Below are 24,513 nucleotides of genomic sequence, written 5' to 3' on the forward strand. Positions count from 1 at the left end.
CTGTGCATGATTTTTACTTTCATGGTAAAAAATCATGCAGTAGAAATAAAGGAAAGGAAAACTCACCTACAATCCTGGTTGAGGACAAGACATAGGATTTTTCTCATACCTTTACGCCAGAGGTGGGAAGTCAAGTCTATAGTCCCAAGTCAATATGGGCATGTCTTAAATCAAATCCCAATTTATTAACTTCATGTTTTAGTCACCAAATGCCATTACAATATTTCCACAAAAAAAACAAAACAATAAACTGTAATTTATACCAGGCAAAATAAGAATTAAGAAATAAGAAGATCAGGGGTAATGAAAAAACAGGACTGTGAATCACCATATTTAGCAGCCAGAATCTTTGTGGTGAAAAGGAAATAGTAAAACACTGCCTGTTTACAGCATTGAACTGTTATTTATAAAACTTCCAATAAAAAATACTTGATTTACAAAAAATATATATTTTTCAACAGGTGCTGACTTCGATTGGAAATGTAAATTTTTAGAGGTAAATCTGACTTATTGTATTATTTTGGTCAAATCTACAGAAATTATACACATTCCACCACGTGTTTAATAACTTACTCTGGAGCCCCACTACTTCCATTACACCTAACCCAACTAATCAACCTAGTAACACACATCTTTTCAGGGCTGAACAAATGAACAATCTTAAAGTTCATTATTTCCTATAGATCTTTATAAACTTTGTATATATTAAAACAAAACAAAAACTTGCTTGTGAGATTATATCAAATACGATGTCAGTGCACTACTCGGGATTTTCATTATTACATTGATTGTAGGGCAGTGTTTCTAAAAGTGTGTGGTGTTTCTTCCTCAGGTATGACAGAGGTATGACTGATTCATGATGAAAGTGCAAATTGAACGAATTAGTAAATCTTAAATATTTAGAGGTCTGGTGCATTTAAACTGGAATAACAAGGACTCCTGCTGTGTGGTCTGAGATGAGTGTTTACACTTGCATTTAATGTGGCTTGGCCTTATTAGATTATAATCCTAACTTTCAAATATGTGTAAAATCAGGTGTAAATGGGGCTACAGGCACCCCCCAAAGAAAACCCTACTAACAAGAACAGTCTAACAGTCTAAATCCAGGAAGGGATTGTGTAGGTGCTGAGTTCCAGTTTAACAAAGCAGGCGGTCACACTGACATTTTTCTTTTTCTCCTTATTTCTTTATATCCATATCATGTCCAGCACTGGGAGAATAAAGACTAGAATGGTTTTCCTCTGAGACAAACGAAGAACCTCCACCACTCCTGCTTAAACAGCATCCAACACAGCACAACAAGAGCTCAACATGCTCTGAGAACAATAACTGCTAATTCTATTTCATGACCTGACAGACACCATGCTGGCTAGCACTGTCCATGCCCAATGATGGGGGATCTATTCACATTGGAATTGCTGTGTACCAGACACTTGAGGTCAGAGAATATATGCCTTGTTATAGACTATATTTCTCTTTCTATACTCCATCCAGGAGTATTCCTAGGCTTATTCACTGTCTGGAAAACTGCCTCTTGATCTTCCAACTGTTTATAACACACAATAGGAAGAACTCTTAGAGTCTTTAGAGAGTCTTTGGAGCCAATCACAAGCCACCATCTGATCATACTAATTACTGCCCACAGAACATCTTGGGTAAATCCAGAAACTTTTGCTACTGCTCTGATCCTTTATTCCTCCAACTTTTTCCTGAGTAGGAAGAACAAAAACAGAAAAAACTGTAACTTTTAGGGTTTAGGAACTTTTAGGGTTTCTTGATTCACTTCTTGATTTGCTGAATGGTGTGGTAGAAACAGTGGGTCTGAGATCAACTGTTTAAAAAATTGGGACTGTTCTACTTGTTTGCAATAAAAACCTTAAACCACATTTATTTTTGGTTGATATGACTTCTGTTCTGCACCTAAATCAATAACACATAAACACAGCACACAAACTGTTGGGTTTTTTATGGATTTGTGAAACTGGGGTGAAATGATCATTTTTACAGGCACCGCGTACAACACAGTAAACAGAGAAGAGATGTTATTCTTATAGTGTTAAAATCCTTCATTACAAGCAGCAGAAGTGTCCAGGAAGTTCAAATCAATTCATTGGGTTGATTTTTTCTTCTACACTCTTGTGCGTTTTCACACCTGCACTGGTCTGGTTAATTTTTACCCTTGGTGTGATTAGTCTGGCCAGGTATGAATGCAGTAATCTCAAAAGGTGATCTTGATGTGGTACCAAACCAACTCTGTAGTGGTTTGTTTGTGCTCAGAATCCAAACTTAAACTGCCATAACTATTAGCAGTACTCTGCAGTCCGAAACACGGGAACCTTTTCCGTATTTATTTTATTAATCACGCCCACACAGATCTGATTTCATGTGGTTTGTTGTGATGCATTTTGGTGCATTTTCTGTGTGTAACCAAACAAATCCAAATAAGCCTGACCCAAACCAAAGGGAAATGCTCCACGTTTACAAACTTAAACATGATATGGACCAGATAAAGTCTATTACAGATGTGAACGAACCTTTAAAAAATAAAGGTGCCTCACATGGTTATTGGAGCAATGCCACAAATGAACCATGTTTGAACCATTTTGAAGTCTTAAGAACCTTTACTTAATGAAAAAAGTTCTTAACACTCACTTACATTACAATCATGGGTATCACTTTATTTGGATGGTCCATTGTGGATGCCTCGGAGATGCTCAACTAAGATTCAGCAGAATGTATATTAAATGTTACTGAAGTTTAAGTTAAATGTAAATGCTACTACTGAATGTTAAACCTAGCTCTAATCCTACTTTAACCATAATCTTTTAGGGTTAAGCTCGCCATATACTGTGTTATTTTCAGTCATTTAAATTAGCTCTATCTCTAACTGTATGACGCAATGGTTTGAGGCAACCTGACTGTTTACACAGAATGTCTGTATACAACACACTTGACTTTTGTATCCGAAACTGCGATGTAAAAAGAAGAAGAAGAAGAAGAACCCAGAAATGGGAGACCCTCAAAAGTGAATGTGAGCAGAGGGTAAAAAGTTCTGAGGTTCTGAGCACCCAACGAATTGAGTTGCACCACCCACTTAAAAAAAAAAAAAAACTATGGACTGTAAGTAAACTTGGGGAGAGTTCCAGGAGGGGTACATGGGTCATATCAGAAGAAATAAATTAATTTAGATTAAAATCAAACACACAAACTATTATGCACAGAGGATAGGCGTGTTATTTCCATTTTAAACTTCACTCTTGGGAGCACATTTTACGTATTTTTATCAAACATTCCTTCCACATTATCTGTGGGAGCAATATCTGATACACATACAGACAGCACTAGTGTAGCAAACTGGCTTTAATATAAATACAATAACAATGTAAAGAGTGCGGTTTGCTGATGACGACAATGCAGCGTGAAGAGAAAAATCGAGTCAAGGGAAGGGAAGACTGCTATATTTTCGTTCCTAAATTCTGTTGAATGATCTAGTTATTAAGATTTAAACTTTGTTTTTAGCCCTGTCAGAGACAAACTTCTGTTTAAAAAAACTGAAAAACATGACTAAAACAGGGCTAGCGACACCCCCAAAATGTGAGAAATGTTCAACAAAGGGAAACACATAGCCTTGGCAATTCGGCTTACGGAACTGTTTAACAGTGCAATACTCTCACGAGGGGTTACCAGAATTTCATACAGGTTTGATTTTCTTGTGATCATACTATTGCTGATAGAGAGCTGATTGTGACGTGTTAATCGAAACTCAACTTGATGAAATTTGTCAAACAAACAGAAAAATTGGCTCAAAATTTGCCAAAAATCGCAAAGTGTATACCCGCCATTAGGTATATAAGGTTAGATTTAAGCAGTGGTGTGCAGTAACACTCTTCTAACCCTTCAGAGAAGGGGCGACAATAGGTGCATGTAAATCATTATATAATATTTGATTAGGAAATATATATTATAGTTATTGTAAACTATATACATATAAAACATATATTTACTTAATTAACTAAATTAAAAAAACAGCAACTTATACAAAGCATTACTCTGCTTTTTTAGTTGCTATAGGACGCATATCTGACTGACAGCAGTACTAACCAATCCAAACTGCTTTTTAAATGGCTTCTGCCTCCTTGGTCTGCATGGCCCTTCTACTGATTTTGTGAAGGGTGTAGTAATGAGTCTGTTAGCAAAGTTGTAGGAAAATCTAACCAATCAGATTCATGATTTTCACTACAGGGCCGGGTCATGGCTGTCTAACCCCCTCTCAGCATTCTGATGAAGGTGCTAAGCATTGGTTAGTTGTAAAACGGCAAATGAGACAGATATTGTGTTTTATCTAATTTAAAAGCCTTTTTCAGGACTGCCTTTCAATGTGAAACTAATTCACAATTATAGGTGGCCTGACTGGTGAGTTTTTGTGTGTACTTAATGTTTTGGCTGCCCTGGCGTACTGTAGCCCTACAAATTAGTGATCTTTGATGAATGGTTGTACTTTATTGTGGTTTATTGTAAATTTTTCTTATTTGTAGCTGTGTTTGTGGGCTGTTAAGGTGTATTAAGTTCGTATAAACAAGTCAAGACAGAGAATATGTAGTTATTGTAATATTCATCTATCCTCGTAGGTCGGTGGGGGTGGGGTTTTGCAGAAGGGGTACCCACTATATTAACTGCACGCCACTGGATTTAAGGTTTTTGGTAAGGTTTGGATTAGATTCAGGTTGGTTTAGATGCATTTAATTAACATTTACTTGAATATTTGGTGAGTATCTACAAGGCATCTATAATGGACCATCCAAATAAATTCATACTGAATCATGAATCTTTATAGAACCAAAATTGGATCAAAGACCACTCCTAGTGTAGTGTAGTTAAAAAATCTTCTGTTATAACACACCAATATTTAAATCCACATAAGTTTTCATTCGGCTTGTGTCAGCAGTTCTAGGTTTCGAGAACCACAGTTATAGAGTTATCGTCCTCCCTCTGTACACACCGGTGTGCCTTTAGATTTTTGGAGTACTTGAAACTGTTCCCACACTCTGCGCAGTAATACGGTTTCTCTCCAGTGTGAACGCGCTGATGTCTCCGCATGTGTCCGCCTTCGTTAAAGCTCTTTCCACACACCGAGCACTGGTAGGGTTTCTCTCCTGTGTGGACGCGCTGGTGTCTCTGGAAAGTGGCGCGGTGGTTAAAGCTCTTGCCGCACTCTGAGCACTGGTAGGGCTTCTCGCCAGTGTGGGTGCGTTGGTGCTGCTGCAGAGTGTCGTGAAGGCGGAATGTCCTCCCGCACTCCACGCAGCTGTAGGGCTTCTCTCCGGTGTGAATGCGCTGGTGTTTGGTGAGGGTACCTTTCTCCGTGAAGCTCTTCCCGCACTCTGAGCACAGATAAGGCTTCTCCTTTGTGTGGGTGACCTCGTGTTTTTGGAGATTGCTGTGCTGAGTGAAGCCTCGGCCACACTCTAAGCACCAGTACGGCCTCTCTCCGGTGTGGATGCGCCGGTGGACGTAGAGGCTGCTCTGTCTGGTGAAGTTCTTCCCGCACTCTAAGCACTGGTACGGCTTCTCTCCGGGGCAGACCTGCTGTTGTAGCTCCAAACCGTCCTCAGGCTCTGAGCAGTGTCCGGTTCTGTCCTCGCTGGCGTCCTCCTCTGGGAGTCCTGGAGATGTGTTGGTATCGCCTGCTGAGAACGTCTGCTGAGAACAGGAGATTTCTCCCGTCTCTTCCTCATCCTCACATTTAATCTCTCCTAGTTTCAGCATTCCTCTGTTAGCATTGATGAGATGACTTTGGTCTCTCGGGGTTATTTCTGGAAATGAGAGAGAGACATTTTTACTCAGTAAGGATGCCTATAGTTTTCAAAGTGTTGCTAAAGTGCATTTTGAGTGGCAAAACAAAAAGCCCTATCTGGATGGGATTAGTTTCTCAAGTGAACGTCTGAGAAAAATATTTCACAATTCTACTCAGTGACAAAACTGTTGCATCCGGACTTAAATTGAAAAGAAAAAAAAAATAGGACCAGTGAGATTTTTGGCTTTTTTTGGCATTGTCACATGATATCAGGTTTTGCATACTGAGCACGATGGTGGTGTCTAAGCATTTCAAAAGCCACTAGAGCAGAGAAGAGATGCTGTTTCCTATGTCGAGTTCTACCAGCTATCTGGTGATAAATTTGTATTTCCTGCATGAAGGAATAGTTTCAGTAGCTCCACCATATCCACTAGCTGTTCTGTTTGCATGGATTACTGTGGAAACGTGCACCCATATGCGCAAGTGTAATTACAGTGCGTGCCAGTGGACAAATAGTTATTTTATTAAACACCGGGTGACGTAAGTCAGAGATGTGTATCTGGACGGGAATAAAATTACAGACGGACCACAGACGGAGTTTAGCGAAAAACATTATAAAAATTACAAATAACTGCAAAGAACCAAGTAACCAAGTAAGTTTATTTAAAAATATATGTTTTATATATTTTTTGCAACATACACTTTTTCCTTTTGAATTGATTTACATTGCAGATCAGTTTTGTGTAAAACTTTTGGCACAAAATTAACTGTGTAAGTTAATTTGTAACTGTGTATTTTACTGTGTAAGATTTAAAAATTACATTCAAGTGTTCAAACATGGTGTGACTGGTGAAATAATACAGTGCCCTCCATAATTATTGGCACCCCTGGTTAAGATGTGTTCTTTAGCTTCTCATAAATTGAGTTTTGTTCAAAATAATATAGGACCACGATGGGAAAAAAGAGTAAAATACAACCTTTAACTCAAGTGAATTTATTCAGTAGGAAAAAAATCCCACATTAAGAAATAATTATTTAACATCAAATCATGTGTGCCACAATTATTAGCACCCCTGATGTTAATACTTTGTACAACCCCCTTTTGCCAACAAAACAGCACCTAATCTTCTCCTGTAATGTTTCACAAGATGGGAGAATACAGAAAGAGGGATCTTTGACCATTCTTCTTTGCACATTCTCTCTAAATCATCCAACGACCTGGGTCCTCTCCTCTGCACTCTCCTCTTCAGCTCACCCCACAGGTTGAGGTCTGGGGACTGAGATGGCCATGGGAGGAGCTTGATTCTGTGTGCGGTGAACCATTTCTGTGTAGATTTGGCCACATGTTTAGGGTCATTATCTTGCTGAAAGACCCAGAGACGACCCATCTTCAGCTTTCGGGCAGAAGCCACCAGACTTTGTTTTAAAATGTCCTGGTATTTTAGAGCATTCATGATGCCATGCACCCTAACAAGGTTCCCAGGGCCTTTAGAAGAGAAACAGGCCCACAGCATCACTGATCCCCCGCCGTATTTCACAGTGGGCATGAGGTGCTTTTCTGCATACTCAGCTCTTGTGTTACGCCAGACCCACTTAGAGCATTTGTTGCCAAAAAGCTCTATCTTTGTTTCATCTGACCAAAGCACACGGTCCCAGTTGAAGTTCCAGACGTTTGCGTTTATGATTGTGAGTGAGAAATGGTTTCTTCCGTGGATGCCTCCCAAACAGCTTGTTGGCATGTAGATAGCACCTGATGGTTGTTTTGGAGACTTTGTGACCCCAAGAAGCTACCATTTGTTGCAATTCTGTAACAGTGAGCTTTGGAGAACTTTTTATTTCTCTTATCATCCTCCTCACTGTGCGTGGTGGCAAAATAAACTTGCGTCCTCGTCCAGGCTTGTTTACCACTGTTCCATTTGTTTTAAACTTCTTAATAATTCCTCTGACAGTAGATATGGACAGGTGTAGGCGAGTAGCGATTTTCTTGTAGCCATTGCCTGACTTGTGAAGGTCAACACACATCTGCCTCACTTGAATGGTATGTTCCTTTGTCTTTCCCATGTTGAAGATAAATGGCCGCTGTGTCACGTCATATTTGTACCCCAGGGAAACAGGAAGTTGTGAATTACTAATTAAATGTTCCTACATACTCTGATCAACTTCGTAAACTACTGTAGAAGTGACAGAAATACTTTTATTAAATTTATTTCCTAAGAATTGTTAGGGGTGCCAATAATTGTGGAACAGGTGATTTTATGAAGAATAATTATTTCTTAGTCAGGGATTTTATTTCCCCCTTAAAATTTACTTGAGTTAAAGGTTGGACTTTACTTTTTTTCCCATCGTGGTCCTATATTATTTTGAACAAAACTCAATTTATGAGAAGCATAATGTTTCTCTTTTAGACCCTCTACAGAAGTGAGATGATGCAGTAAAGGTTTCTGCCTTTTGGATTAGAGAAATATAAAGATGAGTACAGAAACATGTAGAGTTTTTTTCTACAGAAGCACACAGCAGGTCCAGTCTGGAACTGATTCAGTTATTCAGCAGTAGCTGCTAAACTGGTGTAAATATCACAGCTTTCCAGAGCTTCAGCACTGCATCAGCTAGCATGCTGGTCTGAACTGGTTTATGCTGGGCAGGTACTGGTTTATCTGCCCAGCATGACCATGCAGACTGACCACCAGCACACTTAGTTCAAACCACAGCATACATGCACACAGGTTACTCACGACCAGTTTATCATCCACTTTCAGCACTACTGACCAGGACAGCAGGGTTACTGGTGCTGTGCTGGTTACAGCGGGCAGGCAGGCCATTATCATACTCCGCCTGTTCTGGGGAGTTGCTGCGGTACCGTGTGTTTCCGCGCCGCCCGTTTAAAAAGGTATTTTTCTCAGATAAACCGAATTTAAACAATCCGAATAAAGAAAAATCTGAGCCCTACCTCCTCCCCGAACCAAACACAGCACGCCTCCTTCTTCTCCGCTTTATTTCAGTGACAGGAGGACAGAATTAGCGCCACCATCTGGTTCAAACTGCTGTTTTTAATCGCACCCGTATTCCGGCAGCTTCCGCCCCCTGTGATACGATTGGTTTATACCTGGTACGAGCAGTTTAGTTGACCAATGAGGTTTTGTGGCTTCAAAGCTGACAGTTCCACTTATTAAATTTAATTTATAGATATTGTAAATGATAATAAATTAGTTAATAAATGTAATCAAAACAACATGTTTTTAAAAGTGATGTGTGAATGTTTAAAAATGTATTTTTATATCATAATCATACAGATACCAAACCTTTTGTGTCAGAGACTAGTTTAACTCAAAACTACATTCAGTGAGAAATAAATCTGTGCTAATGTTTAGGATTCAGTTCTAAAAAAAAAAAAGTGAAAATGTATTTTATATAATAGGTTTTAGAGAAAGCCGGTTCAAAACCTGAAAATTAACTATTAGACTTACATATGGAAACACAGAAGCTAAGTGTGGGGTTCTGCAGCTCAGTGTAGTTTGTGTCAAGTGCAATGGCTTGTTTTTAAGAGGTTGCCGACTAAATACTTAAAAGATCTGTTTTGGCTGTTTTTGGGACCCTTGGAGGGTTTCTTTTGTTTTTGTTTTAGCTGTTAGACTTGAACCCAAGCAAGATACAAATTAAAAACAGGCGCAATGGCTATGCTGATTAAAGTCCTGTTTCAGCTGTCTTTGGGACCCTTGGAGGGTTCGGTTTGTCTTTGTATTTAATTTTAGGCCTAAACACGAATGAAATACAAATGATCTAAAAACACCCGAGCTAACCATTGGATCCTGTGGCTCGCAGGTCTATTTTGCAGCAGGTTAAATGGCTAGTGTTTAAGACATTTCTGGTTTGAGGTCTGTTTTGGCAGTCTTTGGGATCATTGGAGGGTTTCTTTTGTTTTTGTATTGGTTGTAAGGCTTGAACCCAGAGAAAATTTAAATGATCAAAGACCAGATCTGCTCCATATGGGTTTTTGTGGCTCGTTAGTAAGCTTTGTGCCCGGGCCAAAGTTCAAGACCTGCTTCCATGGGACACTGTGGCTTGGAGGTATCTCAGTGACAAGTCCAATGGCTAGTAGGCTTAAATGCGTGCGAGATACAAATGATCCAAAATCACCCCAACTATGTGTGGGATGCTATGGCTAAAATATATCGTTGGCTGCAGGTAGAATGACTGGTGTTTAAGAGACTGCTGGTTTGAGACCTGTTTTGGCATTCTTTTTAGGATCCTTAAAGGGTTTCTCACTGATAAACTCTGCGCCCCTGTCGCAATGGCTGGTGTTCCAGAGGTTGCTGGTTCAAGACCTGTTTCTGCGGTCTTTGAGACCCTTGGGTGTTTTTTTTTTTGTCTTTGTATTGGCTTTTAGACCCAAATTATTTAATCACAGCCCAATTACTGGTGCGATACTGTGACTGGGATAATTTGTGGCAAAAGCATTGACTTTTTATTGACGTATTTATGACGTTGCCAGTTTGAGACCTGTTTTGGCTGTCATTGGGACCCTTGGAGGGTTTCTTTTGATATTTATTGACTTTTAGCCTTAAACACAAATGAGAAACAAATGATCCAAAAACCTCTCCAGCTGTGGGATCATGTGACTCACAGAAAACCTTGCAGGTTAAGAGGTTGCTGTTTCTAGACTGTTTTGGCTGTCTACTATGTTTTGGAACAGCTGGTTTTGTCCTGGATTCTGTGGCTCACTAGTAAATGCTGAGCCTCTTTGGCAGGTTAGAATGGCTAGTGTGTAAGAGGTTGTTGGGTCGAGACCTCTTTTGGCTGTCTCTGGAGGATTCACTTTGTCTTTGATTTTAGGTTTAAACACAAACCAGATACAAATGATCCAAAGATTTCACATTGCTGCGATAAATTCATTGTATTAAGCAACATCAGCATTAGTGAGGTCAGGATCGTGGATGATCATCCCACCTTATCCCTAACTCCCTAACCCATCCAATATAAAACTAATTGGATGAAACAGAGAACATTATTACAGAGAACACAGTTCTACTGCTCCACAGCTCAACACTGGGATATTTATACCTATCTAGCCCAAGCCTGGCATTAGGTCTAGTATGGTGCCAATTGGTTAAAGTTCATCTGCCCCAGGGAGTCCTTTTCTATTGGCAGTATTTCTCTACAGGGTCTATACAAGCTATGAGTATATAGCTGTATATACAGCAATATTATATACACTAAAGATCTCAAGGACTAATACAAAAAAGAATAAACATCCCAATCAAAATCATAAGCTGGTTGTATTTTAATCTTTTAATCACCAGTAAAATAATACAGACACCAGGCACAATATACAAGAAAATACACATACATAATTATTTTATTGAATGAAAGACTGATTAGATAAACTAGGCACTAGATTATTACTGTAAATAGTGAGCTTTCTCAGGGAGCACTTTGTTCATCTGATTGGGTTGACGTATAGATTTATATTTTCATTTAACTATAGATCATCAAAAGTGTCAAAAGTATTCACATTAATTACTGGAAATATAGATATTAGGGTTAAAATACCTCTCTAGAAGTTGGAAGTATAAACTTAAGCTTTAACTTAAGCTTTTTACTCAAGTAAAAGTGTAAAAGTACTGGTTTCAAAACTACTTAAAGTATGAAAGTAAAAGTAATGTAAGGGGGGGGGGGGGAATGCCCTTAAGAACAAAAGCTTATGCTTTTATAGAGTTTCCACATGGATCATCTTCATACTAGGCTACAAATGTCTGCTATGGGTGTCGGGAAAAGAAGATGTTTGTATCCAACCACAGTCAAGTTTAATCTAACCTGATTGAGCGATTAATCTTGATTTCGGAAAACAGGCGGAAATTAAATTGGAGTAACAAGGCTGTTTTTAAAATGTAAGGAGTAGAAAATTCAGATAATTGTGTGAAAATGTAAGAAGTGGAAGTGAAAAGTCATTCAAAAAATATTTACTTCAGTAAAGTACAGATAACCAAAATTAGTTTTTAAGTAAGGTAATGACGTATTTGTACTTTCGTTACTTGACACCTCTGTAGTTCATAGAGCAGCAGTTTTCTAGCCCATTTACCTGCATCTCCCACCCATGCATAAATGCTTTAAATAAATTAATGTTAATAAAAAATTACTTCATTTCTAAATATGCACAAAATATATTTAATACATACAGTACTCAACAGGTCACACAGTTATGATCTTATGTGTTAACTTGTCAGAAGGGGAGTCAGTTCTCTAAGGGGGGAAAAAAATGCTCTTTAGCTCAACAGTGCCAAGTGTTTGCACAATGCATGATGGACATGCAGCTCAGTGGGTGTGTTCAGTAACTTCATTCAAGGTCAGGGGCGTGTCCTATGTAGGACTGTCTTACAAAGAGTTTATCTAAGTATGCTATTTGATACACAGGCTAATGCCAGCCCATATCAGAGATCAATCTAGATTGTATCCAGATTGATTTTTGTCAGTCTAAACAAATGCAAACAACGTTTTAAGGAGGTTTACAATGCTATTAGAATCAGATCTGTACAGATGTGGATGGTAAATCGGATTTCAGCACTTGACAACAGCCCAGTGGAAGAGTCTGCCCCCAGTTGTGATAAACAGATCTCATCTAAAAAACAATTCCTCTCTGCCTGCAGTCTGAATACAGCCTAACAAGGCTTTGTGGTGACATCACAACATTTGTTCCGGAGTTTCTGACTTTTCAGTTTCTGAACCAAAGTTGCGCGTGTGAAAGGGAGCGTGAACCACAGTCTGGACCAAAGCATCAGAGTGTAGTCCAACTAGAAGAGGTAGTCTCGGTCTGGATCTATTGAACCATGAAAAAAAACACTTTTATAGTTGGTTCAAACTTTCAGAGCAATTACAGGAAAAAAGAATTGGTGCCAAAATCTGTCTCTCCTTGGTGTGCATGGGCATCACGCAGAAGTACAGACAGTAATAAACAGTAATAAAAGGATTCTGAGGATAATCTTTTACCTAAGGGGGGTGTGTAAGCTGCAAAGGGGGATCAGATTTTAAAAAGAAGGCTCGCCAAACTCATATATAACATTCTATAAATGAATTATTATAAGTATAGAGAGACTCCACTCACATAACTGATGACAACAGATTGTAGAAAAGCTCTGTAGACGGTTCACTAAACAGCAGTGTGAAACCAAAACTAAACAAACCCAATTGTACACAATGTAACAAAGTCCCTGGTCAGAACTTTCAGGTGTAGAAAACAGCCTTAAAACCAATTCTGCACCACAATCTTTGTTTCCGACCATTTTTGTGATGCTGTTTTCTTTTCCCACATTGCATTGAAAGTGTCATATATTTCTCTAAATTCTTTAATTCTCATTTTGAATGAAATTTGAAAAATTGGCTGGATTGGCTGAAGTTTTTATTTTATATTTCGACGATAAATAGAAACCTGAGGTTTGCATTCACTTGTATGTATAATTTACAGGACAGTAAAAAAAAAATACAAAACCTAATAAAATCTTAATGATAATGCATAATTTTGGATAAAATATTAAGGCAAAAACTGTAAAATGTTCCCGTCAACTGCTTGAAACTCAAACTGAGAGAATTTTTTACTACAAGAATTTACCTTAAATATATTTTTAAATCATAATGATAGAGAAAGTGATAGAGATAGAGATAATGATCAAAAAAACTGTTTTTAAGGGGTATTTCTTCTTAAAAATATTGTCCAAAAGGAACCAGTCTTAGAAAATTATGCAATTTTAAACCTAGCTAATCACGTTTGCAACCACAACTGATGCATTTTAATTAATGATACGGAAATGCCCAAATATACTATAATCTGTTTGCCTCACCTTTACTTAACCATCTAACCAGCTCCTGCGTATATAGTGCACTACTAATGAGGGAGTATTGATCCATTTCAGTCACAATAAAATGGGCATAACCTTCAAAAGACACCCAGTATGTCATCTGACATGACGGCACTTTAATTTAAATATTAACTAAAACATAAATAACATAGACAAAATAAAAACAAATTAAATTACAGCAAACAAGCCTCCTCACACAGCCTGTTACTCAGAGGAGAAACTTCCAGTAGCCTGTTCAGAATAAATGGTTGCTAAATATTCTTTTTTTTTTTTTTTTACACCAGTGGAGAATTATTTAATTAAAGTGTATTTTTTCACTATAAAAGAGTTGAGGGTCTGTAATGCTGCTGTTGGATTTGGAGATATAGATTTATTAGTAGGGGTGGGCAATATTGTATCGTATACAATATATCGTGACACAGAAATATCATGATATTAAAAATCCATATCGTGATAATAGGGCTGTTCTGTCTTAAAAGTAGTCTATTATTTACTGTGAAGCTTTAGGTGTATTTATTGTATAATTGTTTTAGTTTGCAGTTTGTATGCATGCACTAAATATTCTGCAATATTTTTGCTGCATTATATTATTTTATGCTATATTATTTATTTTTCCACATTATGATTATGCTGTTATACTCCTATACTATATTCCTGAAATTAATTAATTATTTTTCTGTTTTCCTATATAGCCAAGTATATCGTTATCACAAAAATATCCGGAAATATCGTGATATTATTTTAGAGCCATATCGCCCACTCCTATTTATTAGTTAAAAATAAAGACTGGCTGCTTAGTTGACTTTAGACTACCAAGATCCATTCTTTTAGAGCACCTGTCACAGGTATAAATAACTCACAATTGTCCCATACCTGTACAGGTGTTTTTTCATGCTTTACCTAGATCAGGGGTGTCTAAAGTGGGCACACACCCCATAAGTCTTACAAATATTTAGAAATGGCCCACTGGCACGTTCTAGTATTTCCTTTAACCTGACTGTAGCCATAGTACATGAATATGCTATAAGTGAGCTATATTTAAGAGCCTTTAATTATTCTGACTGGACTGCTAATGCATTTACAGAACAGCGTTTAGTGATGCTACAGCAAACAAGCAAAGTTAACAGTCAAGAGATCTGTCCCAAACTGATCCAAACACCACACACTTCCAACTCTTTATTATTTTAAGAAATAATTAACTTTCATATGTAGACACAGGTCTTGCAATGCTCTTATAAGGTTCTTAACATGTTTAAAAGATGCTATGTTATGCACAAAAGAAAATATTCAGTCTATATAATCTGCTGTAAGCTGGGGTATTTTTCACTCCTTTGATGTTGTGATACATAAGTCAAAGAAGTAAGGAAGGGAGAAGATTACAGAATAAAAAGAAACAATGCTAATTATATATATTTTTTTGTTTAAATATTTAACTGTATTTTGCTGTTTTGACCTTATATGGTGTTTAATTGTAAGTTGGGGGTATATAGTAATGGTATGATAATTGTGTAGAAACGTGCACATGCACTTAGTTACCAAATCAATGAAAAACACATTCTAATAATCCATCTGGTGTTTCTACAGCTTTCGAGAATCTAGCTGTGGTGGTGGTGCATACAGTTAGTCTCGACTCAACATTTCACCTTCACATTTGCATACCCCAAACTCGGCACACAAGACCCATGATGCACTGCTTCCCATAGAAAATAAATGGGATACAATGCATCTATCCAATCAGAAAAAAGCAGAAGAGAGCAAACCTGATACGTGTCATCATTGCAATGTATGAAACATTTATTCTAAATCTAGACGGGAAACACAAAAACATGATTTACTCGGATGATGAAGGGTACATCGTTGTTAACGGCCACATGTGGCCAGCTAAAGAAGGAGTGTGTGTTCATGTCTGTTGACACGATGGAGCAGTGTAATTAAGGAGTGTGTATTAAAAAAAAAAATTGTATTTAAATATCTATCTTCATTTGAATGATCCGATACTGATTCATATAAACCTGAATCGATCTTTAGAATTAGCCCATTTTCCCTGTATATGCTTACAGTTTTAACGTATCGTGTTTTATCTTGCAAAAAAACATCCTTTTTAGAGCACCGCCCTCTGGCTGGGTGATCAGTTAAGCCGAAGCACAGCACCCAGGGGTCGACACTGTAGGGGAGTTTCTGTAGAAATGTAAGTAATTTTCTTTTATATTTCCACACACTGCTGTCTGTGTTTATCAAACTAGTACATTTACCACTGTTTTAAGTTGTTTCCAGTGTTTTTTTCACCTGTACTTGATTAAATGTAAGACCTGACTGGCTGAAGCTACCGTTAGCTTAGCAGGTTAGCCGATTCACAGTGGAAACTAAAAATGCTAGCCGAATTACCGAGTACCAAAGTACTACACTAACCCCCATACAGTATAACAGGTTAAACTGTTAGACGAAATAACTGTACATAACCTGTAAGTGAGTGATTTAATGTGTAAATAGTGGAATTACGATGGTGTCCCCCATTAAGCGCTGTTACTAATTCAAATTATTTTGTCCCCAGGGATGAACGAGATTACTGGGCCGGGGAAGAGGCTCTTACAACGTGGGAGAAGAACGGCACTCAAAAACAGCTGTTTTTTTCCTTTGAATTTAATCAAAGTTTTCTCTTAACATTATTTATTTTGCTTTTTATCTTTTTATTATCACTTTGCTTACTGTACTGTCACATCTGATCTAGTTTGCAAATAAATAAGAAATGTATCAAGCATGTTATGCTTTTGTTGTTTTTGTTTTTTATTTTTATGGTACCAAAATGTTAGTATATATGTCCACACATACTTGTGTACTTTTACACACATGTAAGCATTTGAGTAAAGTGGCCATTCCAAACCTGAACAGAGATGTGAAGCTCGGTGTCTACATTAACTACATTAAATTATATTAAAAATATTAAGAATGTATCTGTTGTGTTAAGCCTTCGTTTTCAGTCGTCATAATATAAACACTAATATTTTAATAATGGAAGTTTGAGTGTTCCTTGTATAAATACATACATACATTGTAATTTCACTAAATTGTGAAATTTCACTAAATGAATCGTTTTTGATTCGAATCGGCACCTTGTGAATCGAAATCGAATCGAACTGGGAAATCAGTGACCATACCCACCCCTGGTGTAAATGCAGCAACATTCTACTGAACCATTCAGAGCCTCCCTAAAGCCTTTTCTTTTTATGGCTTGCAGTAAATTAAGCAGAAGTTTAATGTAATCATAGATATACTAAACCATGCAAACAGTCCTCCCACATAATCCTAATGTAGTGCAGCTACTCTTTCTCTTCTCCTGCTGTGATTGGAGTCTGGGGGTGTGGACTCCCAGGGGACTCCAGAGTGTGGTCTTCTCCCTCAATTTGATCAGGCTCCAGAACCACAGTGACAGAATTATTTGCCTCTGGTTTAATGCACTTGTGCGTCCTTAAACCTTTCGAGTACTTGAAGGTCTTGCCGCAGTCTGAGCAGTAAAACGGCCTCTCTCCGGTGTGAACTCTATGATGTTGCTGAAAATTATGCAGCTGGGTGAAACTCAACCCGCACTCTGAGCATTGGTACGGCTTCTCCCCGGTGTGAATGCGCTTGTGTAGCCGGAAACTGCTTCGCCGATGAAAGCTCTTCCCGCAGACCGTGCAGAGATACGGCCTCTCACCCGTGTGAACTCGCTGGTGTTCCTGGAGAGCACCAAGTCGACTGAAACTCAACCCGCACTCCGTGCAGTGATACGGTTTATCTCCAGTGTGAATGCGCTTGTGCAGACGGAAGTTACTCCGGTGAGTAAAGCTCTTTCCGCACTCATTGCACTGGAATGGTCTCTCCCCGGTGTGAACCCGCTGGTGTTTTAGGAGATCACCTGGTCGAATAAAACCTTTGCCGCAGTCTGAGCATTGATGCGGTTTATCTCCAGTGTGAATGCGCTGGTGTTCCTGGAAGTTGCTCCGGTGACTGAAGCTTTTCCCACAATAGCTGCACTGGAATGGCTTCTCTCCGGTGTGAATGCGCAGGTGCTGTTTGAGAACATTTGGTTGGGTGAATCTCTTCCCACACTCTAAACACTGGTACGGCCTGTCGCCTAAATGAGTGCGCTGGTGCTGTTGGAAACTGGCCAGCTGCATAAAGCTCTGCCCACACTCTGGGCAGACGTGCAGCTCATCTTTTTGGTGAATTAACTGATGTTTTTTAAAGTGACTGCCATCACTAAAACTCTTCCCGCACTCCGAGCAGAGGTAGGGTCTCTCTCCAGTGTGAATGCGCTGGTGCGTCTGGAGGTTGGTCTGCTGATTAAAGCTCTTCCCGCAGTCCGGACACACGTATGGTTTGTCTCCGGTGTGAGTGCGCTGGTGTTGCTGGAGATTACTGTATCTAGTAAACCGTCCTCCACAGAGCGAACAGTAAAAGGGCTTCTCCCCTGTGTGAATAAACTGGTGTTTTTTGAGAGTGTCGCTGGATTTGAAGCTCTTCTCGCAGAGGGAGCACTGATACGGCCGCTCTCCGGTGTGAACCCGCTTATGTCTTTTTAGAGTATCTTTGTCAGTAAAGCTCCGATCACACTCCGTACAGGGATACGGCTTCTCTCCAGTGTGAACGCGCTGGTGTCGCGTGAGACTGCTCTGCCGGTTGAAAACCCTCCCACACTCTGAGCACTGGAACGTCTTTTCCCCAGTCTCAACGCTCTCGTGGAGAGGACTCTCTTCTTTAAAACCCTCCACAGACTCTACAGGGGAAGAGAACGGCTCCTCCACGTCCTCATGTTTAATCTCGTCTGGCTTCAGCAGCCTGATGTCCTCCTCCTCTGGTGGCATCTCCTGATGGATATAACAGTTATAAGTTATAAATTATAACAGAGAAAAAACTAAACTGCAACTGTAAATTCATTTGATTTTTTCTCATATAATTGGGGTGGTAATAACAAGCATGTTGTACCTGATTTTAGAGGTGAAACTATGAATAATTTTTGTAGTTTTTATTTTTTTATTAGTCGATTATTTAACAATCTCTCATGCCCTCAATCTCTGCTGCAGCTGGTTTAACTTTTTCTATCGGTTCATAACAAAAGAAACAGCTGATTTAAATGCTGTTTACATGCCCATATGATGTTTAAATGTGGAGAGTACTGATAATTAGTGAGTCATTATGCAATCTGTTGTGTTTGGGCACTTTTGGTGACCATGCAGCATGTGAACTTATTGAATAATTAGCCCTTAACCCTCCCCGTTGCTTTTCTGTCCCCAGCACTTTGTGTGGTGAGGTGCAGATACAGGTGCAGATTAGCAATTAGCCAACACTGAACACTAATTTAGAGTAGCCATATTTTTATAATCAACAACACTGTCAATTATGTTGACTAATCGCTGAATCCTAGAAGGCTGAAGGCTAGAAATGGCTCAACTGTACAGTTCTCAGATTGCACACAAGCTACAGTGACTGACATAAATTAAATAATATTGATCATCTTAACTTCCTCGCTGTTCATTTTTACCATCAGCAGAACACACAAACTGCTCACTAGTGAGCAACTCTAAGCTGCTAAGACTGCTAAGCTGAGCTAAAAATCAGGAGATCAGCAGCTGCTAAGACTGCTAAGCTGAGCTAAAAATCAGGAGATCAGCAGTTCTAGAAACGCTGAACCCAACAGCCCTTCTGACACCAACGATTCCACCACACTCACAATCACTGAGATCACATCTTCTCCTACATTCTTTGGTTGGTGTAGACCAGGGGTGTCCAAACTACGGCCCGCGGGCCATTTGCGGCCCGTTTCCTTTTTTGGAGCGGCCAGCGAGGTATTTTAGAAATAGAATGAAAGTTGGCCCGCTGTTAAGCAGGTTTTTATAATGTGAGATTCAAAGTTTGAACGCTAGGTGTCAGAAACGTGCCAAAGAGTCTAAAAGCGGAGAAGGTGCACATTTCTAGCGCAGAAAAACGGGGCAAAGAGTCTAAAAGCGGAGAGAGTGCGCATTTCTAGTGCAGAAAAACGGGGCAAAGAGTCTAAAAGCGGAGAGAGTGCGCATTTCTAGCGCAGAAAACCGGGGCAAAGAGTCTAAAGGCGGAGAGAGTGCGCATTTCTAGCGCAGAAAAACGGACCAAAGAGTCTAAAAGCAGAGAGGGTGCGCATTTCAAGCACAGAAAAACGAGCCAAAGAGTCTAAAAGTTGCCGTAATTAAGGAGTTTAATATTAAGAGACATCATGAAATTAAACATCAATTTGAAAAATCTTAGTTTACACAACACTGTCAAAGATACAGATAGTAAGTTCAGTAAAATGATGTGTAAATGAAATACTGTATTTTTCGGACTATAAGGCGCACCGTATTATAAGACGCACTATCAAAGAACGCCTATTTTCTGCTATTTTTCCATACATAGGGCGCATCGCATTATAAGGCGCGTTAAGTGACACTAGAAAGGGTGCCTATATCAAAGTGAATAGGGGTGGCGCCATGTTTCCCTTCCCCCACCGGGGGTGGTCGCTTGCCGGTGGAGCGTCTCAGTATACAAAATCTAGCTCTTTCAAAGTCAAACGAGTGCTGGATATTAATCTACACAGATTCCTCTCCTGAAAACTGTTTATTTGGGTGAGTAACGTGCTTCAGTTTATTTACAGTAAGCTTAGATTTCCAGATGTCCACTAAGGCTTGCTGCACCAGCGTTAGCATAGCTATCCGCTAGCACGCTAGCTAGTCACCTAAACTAGTAAAGTTAACCCAAACTTAAACGACAGCGTTACACTGAGTAATCCTGCGTGTTCTGGTAAGACAGTGAGATATTAGCTAGCGATTCGTTCCCCGTAGCTTGTTTTAACACGGTAAACAAGCAGATTACAGGCTGATAAAACTCACCTCTGAGAGAGTTAGCGCTTAGCATCTAGCTAATGCTAGCCAGGCAAAGCAGCACAGACTTACAGGCCGATAACTCACCTCTGAACGGTGAACGCTTAGCGATTAGCATCTAACTCTAATAATACTGCTCCAGCAGTATTAAAAGTGCTAAATTTAGAAAATACTGATCTCTGAACAGTGAAAAAGCTAGCTAGCTAAGCGGTTAGCATCTAGCTAATGCTATTTATTGCTGCTCCAGCCTCTGAGCGGCACGGCTCTGCACGGAGTGTGTGTTTACTGCTCCTTACACCTGACGGGTAAAATTTAGATAATACTGATCTCTGAACAGTGAATAAGCTAGCTAATGCTATTTGCTGCTCCAGCCTCGGAGATGCACGGCTCTGGACTCTGTATAGCACTGAAACTCTGTATAACGCTGCACGGAGTGTGTGTTTACTGCTCCTTACAACCTGACGAGTAAAATTTAGATAATACTGATCTCAGTGAATAAGCTAGCTAGCTTAGCGGTTAGCATCTAGCTAATGCTATTGCTGCTCAGCCTCGGAGCTGCACGGCTCTGGACTCTGTATAGCACTGAAACTCTCTATAACGCTGCACGGAGTGTGTGTTTACTGCTCCTTACAACCTGACGAGTAAAATCCATACAAAAGGCGCACTGTATTATAAGACGCACTGTCAATTTTTGTGAAAATTAAAAGTTTTTAAGTGCGCCTTATAGTCCGAAAAATACGGTAATCAGAAAAATGTATTATTTAAAGTGGTACATTTTATTATTTGTTTTATTACAGAGTCTGTGGCCCGTGACTTCAAATATATTTCTCCTTCTGGCCCCCAACAAAAAAAAGTTTGGACACCACTGGTGTAGACATTATCTGAAATCTGGGCATCTTCTGACAACCTTTTAAAATTCTAATCACGTTTCATTATAATTTCTCTGACAACAGAACACAGCTTATAATACCACCCTCCTGAAATAATTGTCTGACTTTTTTGTTTAAATCGTCTCCTCATGATGCTGCATGGCCACCTGTGGTAAAATCTCCTACACTCTCAGTTAATCAGATAATTTGATTCTTCCTATTTTGGAGTTTGACTTAAGCCATTCTAATAGCTATTAGCTTTCAAAAACTAGGCTCCTTCACTGAACTAGTTTACATGATTTACAGCTCATCCCCAATTGGTAAGTGATGATAATTTTGCCGGAAAATAATATTCAATTCTTATTAATAAAGGATATAAGCTATACATAAATAAGTGCATAGTTGTTTAGTCTTATTATTGGGTTTTATTGAGTTAGTCAGCAAAATAGCTAAGTTCCTAAAGCTAGCTAGAAATGCTGTACAATTCGTGGCTGGTTAAATGTTATTAATGTAAAATATTTTCAAAATGTGGAATTAGTAATGTTTCTGTCCAGTTTTACTGCTCGACTGTATGACAATTTTTTTTTTAAATAGCCAAAACAACTATATTCTCCGTCTTCTGTGTTTCCTGAAAACCTTATTAAGGCCTGTACTGTGTTCATGCAATCTAAAAAAGGAACTTTTAAATAAGAATAAGAATAATTATCATTATTTTTTATAGTTTCTATTATTATTTGAGGGTAGCACATTTCACATAGGAACATTGTGAGCGTATATACAGAGCCTTATCCATTTAAACCTTTAGATTAATGTTAATTCAACATCAAAACTACAACACTATCCTATATTTATTAGACAATGTTAAATAAAGGTTGTTTAGAGAGCCACTAAACCCTAAAACATATTATTTCCATTAATAGCTGAAATGTGTTCCTTTTAAGTAATGAAACATACTAGTCCTGCTTAAAATTAAAACATTTCCTAATCTTTAAAAAACGCTTTTATTGTGGCAATTTCTTCACATCATAATATGCAGATCAATTAATTAATAATACCGCCCCCCTGCTGATGTCATCATCTGCATCTCACCACTATCAGAGGCACACTGCTGCTGCTGCAGCTCAGCCAATCAACTCTCTCTTCTGCCCCGCCTCTAAACCCATACATCACCCAGTGCCCCTCCCAAACTAACTCGTCCAATTTTTTTGGCTTTTCCAAATTGAGTCAGCAAAAATAAGGGGGTTTAGTAACCCATTACAGGTTGAATTTCTATCATGAAAATGGAAAGATGTAATGCTAACAAATAAATTAAATGTTTATTGAGATTAGGGCATATTTTGAACTTTTCAAAATTTCAATCATGTCCCATTATTCATTACTTGACAATATAAATAATTATATTTACTTATTTAGGACTTTATATACCTTACTGTATTTTAGAACATCACTAACACCAGATCATTGGGCTGTCTCTGAGCGCAGTGTGTGTTTGATGGTGAACAGCATGCAGGGTATTTTACTGAACCCACAGCAGGGCAGAGCAGAAGAGATGTGTAAGGATTAAACACAGTGATAAATAGTGAATAATAGTGATTATTCAGCGCTGATAATCAGTGGGATTCAGTAATAACTGAGGATCAGTAACGTTACCGTGTTCTGTTTACAACACGTATCATAACATGAATACCTGTATACAAATAACTTATATATTTATATACATATACCCCCATATCAGAGCATCTCTCCCATCAATCCTGTAAGTAAATATTAACTGTTAATATAAATAAAATTAATATTAAACAGCTCCATTACTCACAGCAGCTCTGCTCCAGCTCCTGTTCAACAATAACGGCGAGTCGCCAGAGTTCCTGCTGCTGCTTCACTGAATCAGACCGCAGTCAGAGACTCAGCGCCGCCTGCTGACCTGGAAGCGGCTTCACACTGGAGTGACCGGGCTCAATCCAAACACACGGGCCAGTCAGTGGCGGAGCTGCGGCTGCGTCAGAAACTTCTGCAACACCTCCTCTTCTCCTTCTCCTGTTCATATCCTCCTCCTCCTTTCTTCCTCCTCCTCCTATTCTCCTCATCCTTATACTGCTACTCTCTTCCTCCTCCTCCTATTCTCCTCATCCTTATACTGCTACTCTCTTCCTCCTCCTCCTATTCTCCTCCTTATACTGCTCCTCTCTTCCTACTCTCCTACAGCTTGTCTTCTTCTCATCCATTTGTACTGCTCCTCTCCTCCTCATCCTTTCATACGGCTCCTCTCCTCCTCCTTTCCTACTTCTCCTCTTCTGCTCCACCTCCCATTCTTTTCTACTGCTACTCTCCTCTTCATACTTTTCTACGGCTCCCCTCCTTCTTACCTACTCCTCTCTTCCTCATCCTTTTCTACTACTCCTCTCCTCCTTATACTTTTCTACTACTTCTCTTCTCCTCATCCTTATCTGCTGCTCCTCTCCTCCTTTTCTACTGTTCCTCTCCTCCTCATCCTTTTCTATTGTTCCTCTCCTCCTCATCCTTTTCTACTGCTACTCTCCTCCTCATCCTTTTCTACTGCCACTCTCCTCCCCATCCTTTTCCACCGCTCCTCTCCTCCTTTTCTACTGTTCCTCTCCTCCTCATCCTTTTCTATTGTTCCTCTCCTCCTCATCCTTTTCTACTGCTACTCTCCTCCTCATCCTTTTCTACTGTTCCTCTCCTCCTCATCCTTTTCTATTGTTCCTCTCCTCCTCATCCTTTTCTACTGCTACTCTCCTCCTCATCCTTTTCTACTGCTACTCTCCTCCTCATCCTTTTCTACTGCTACTCTCCTCCTCATCCTTTTCTACTGCTACTCTCCTCCTCATCCTTTTCTACTGCTACTCTCCTCCTCATCCTTTTCTACTGTTCCTCTCCTCCTCATCCTTTTCTACTGCTACTCTCCTCCTCATCCTTTTCTACTGCTACTCTCCTCCTTATCCTTTTCTACTGCTACTCTCCTCCTCATCCTTTTCTACTGCTACTCTCCTCCTCATCCTTTTCTACTGCTTATCTCCTCCTCATCCTTTTCTACTGCTACTCTCCTCCTCATCCTTTTCTACTGCTACTCTCCTCCTCATCCTTTTCTACTGCTACTCTCCTCCTCATCC

General features: G+C 39.3%; 1 protein-coding gene across 1 annotated transcript; it reads right to left on the minus strand.

Annotated features, from left to right (window-relative positions):
* Positions 1 to 1,949: 1,949 nt before the first annotated feature.
* Positions 1,950 to 23,305, minus strand: LOC125799293 (zinc finger protein 345-like). The gene is made up of 4 exons (XM_049475676.1): positions 23,199 to 23,305; positions 16,960 to 18,488; positions 5,968 to 5,993; positions 1,950 to 5,813 (listed from the first exon to the last, which is right to left on the minus strand). Exons 2-4 carry the CDS (start codon positions 18,483 to 18,485, stop codon positions 4,948 to 4,950), a joined length of 2,418 nt encoding a protein of 805 aa, XP_049331633.1. The 5' UTR covers positions 18,486 to 18,488; positions 23,199 to 23,305; the 3' UTR covers positions 1,950 to 4,947.
* Positions 23,306 to 24,513: the final 1,208 nt, after the last annotated feature.

This window comes from Astyanax mexicanus, chromosome 3 (assembly GCF_023375975.1).
Source record: "Astyanax mexicanus isolate ESR-SI-001 chromosome 3, AstMex3_surface, whole genome shotgun sequence".
Classification (NCBI taxonomy): Eukaryota; Metazoa; Chordata; class Actinopteri; order Characiformes; family Acestrorhamphidae; genus Astyanax; species Astyanax mexicanus.

Coding starts and splice junctions, on each gene's coding strand:
- LOC125799293 (XM_049475676.1), bottom strand. CDS start 18,485: ATGCCACCAGAGGAGGAGGACATCAGGCTGCTGAAGCCAGACGAGATT. Junction 5,994..16,959: donor GCAGGAGAAGAGAAAGAGTA/GCTGCACTACAT, acceptor TTTCAATTTAAG/TCCGGATGCAACAGTTTTGT. Junction 5,814..5,967: donor TGCAACAGTTTTGTCACTGA/GTAGAATTGTGA, acceptor TCTCATTTCCAG/AAATAACCCCGAGAGACCAA.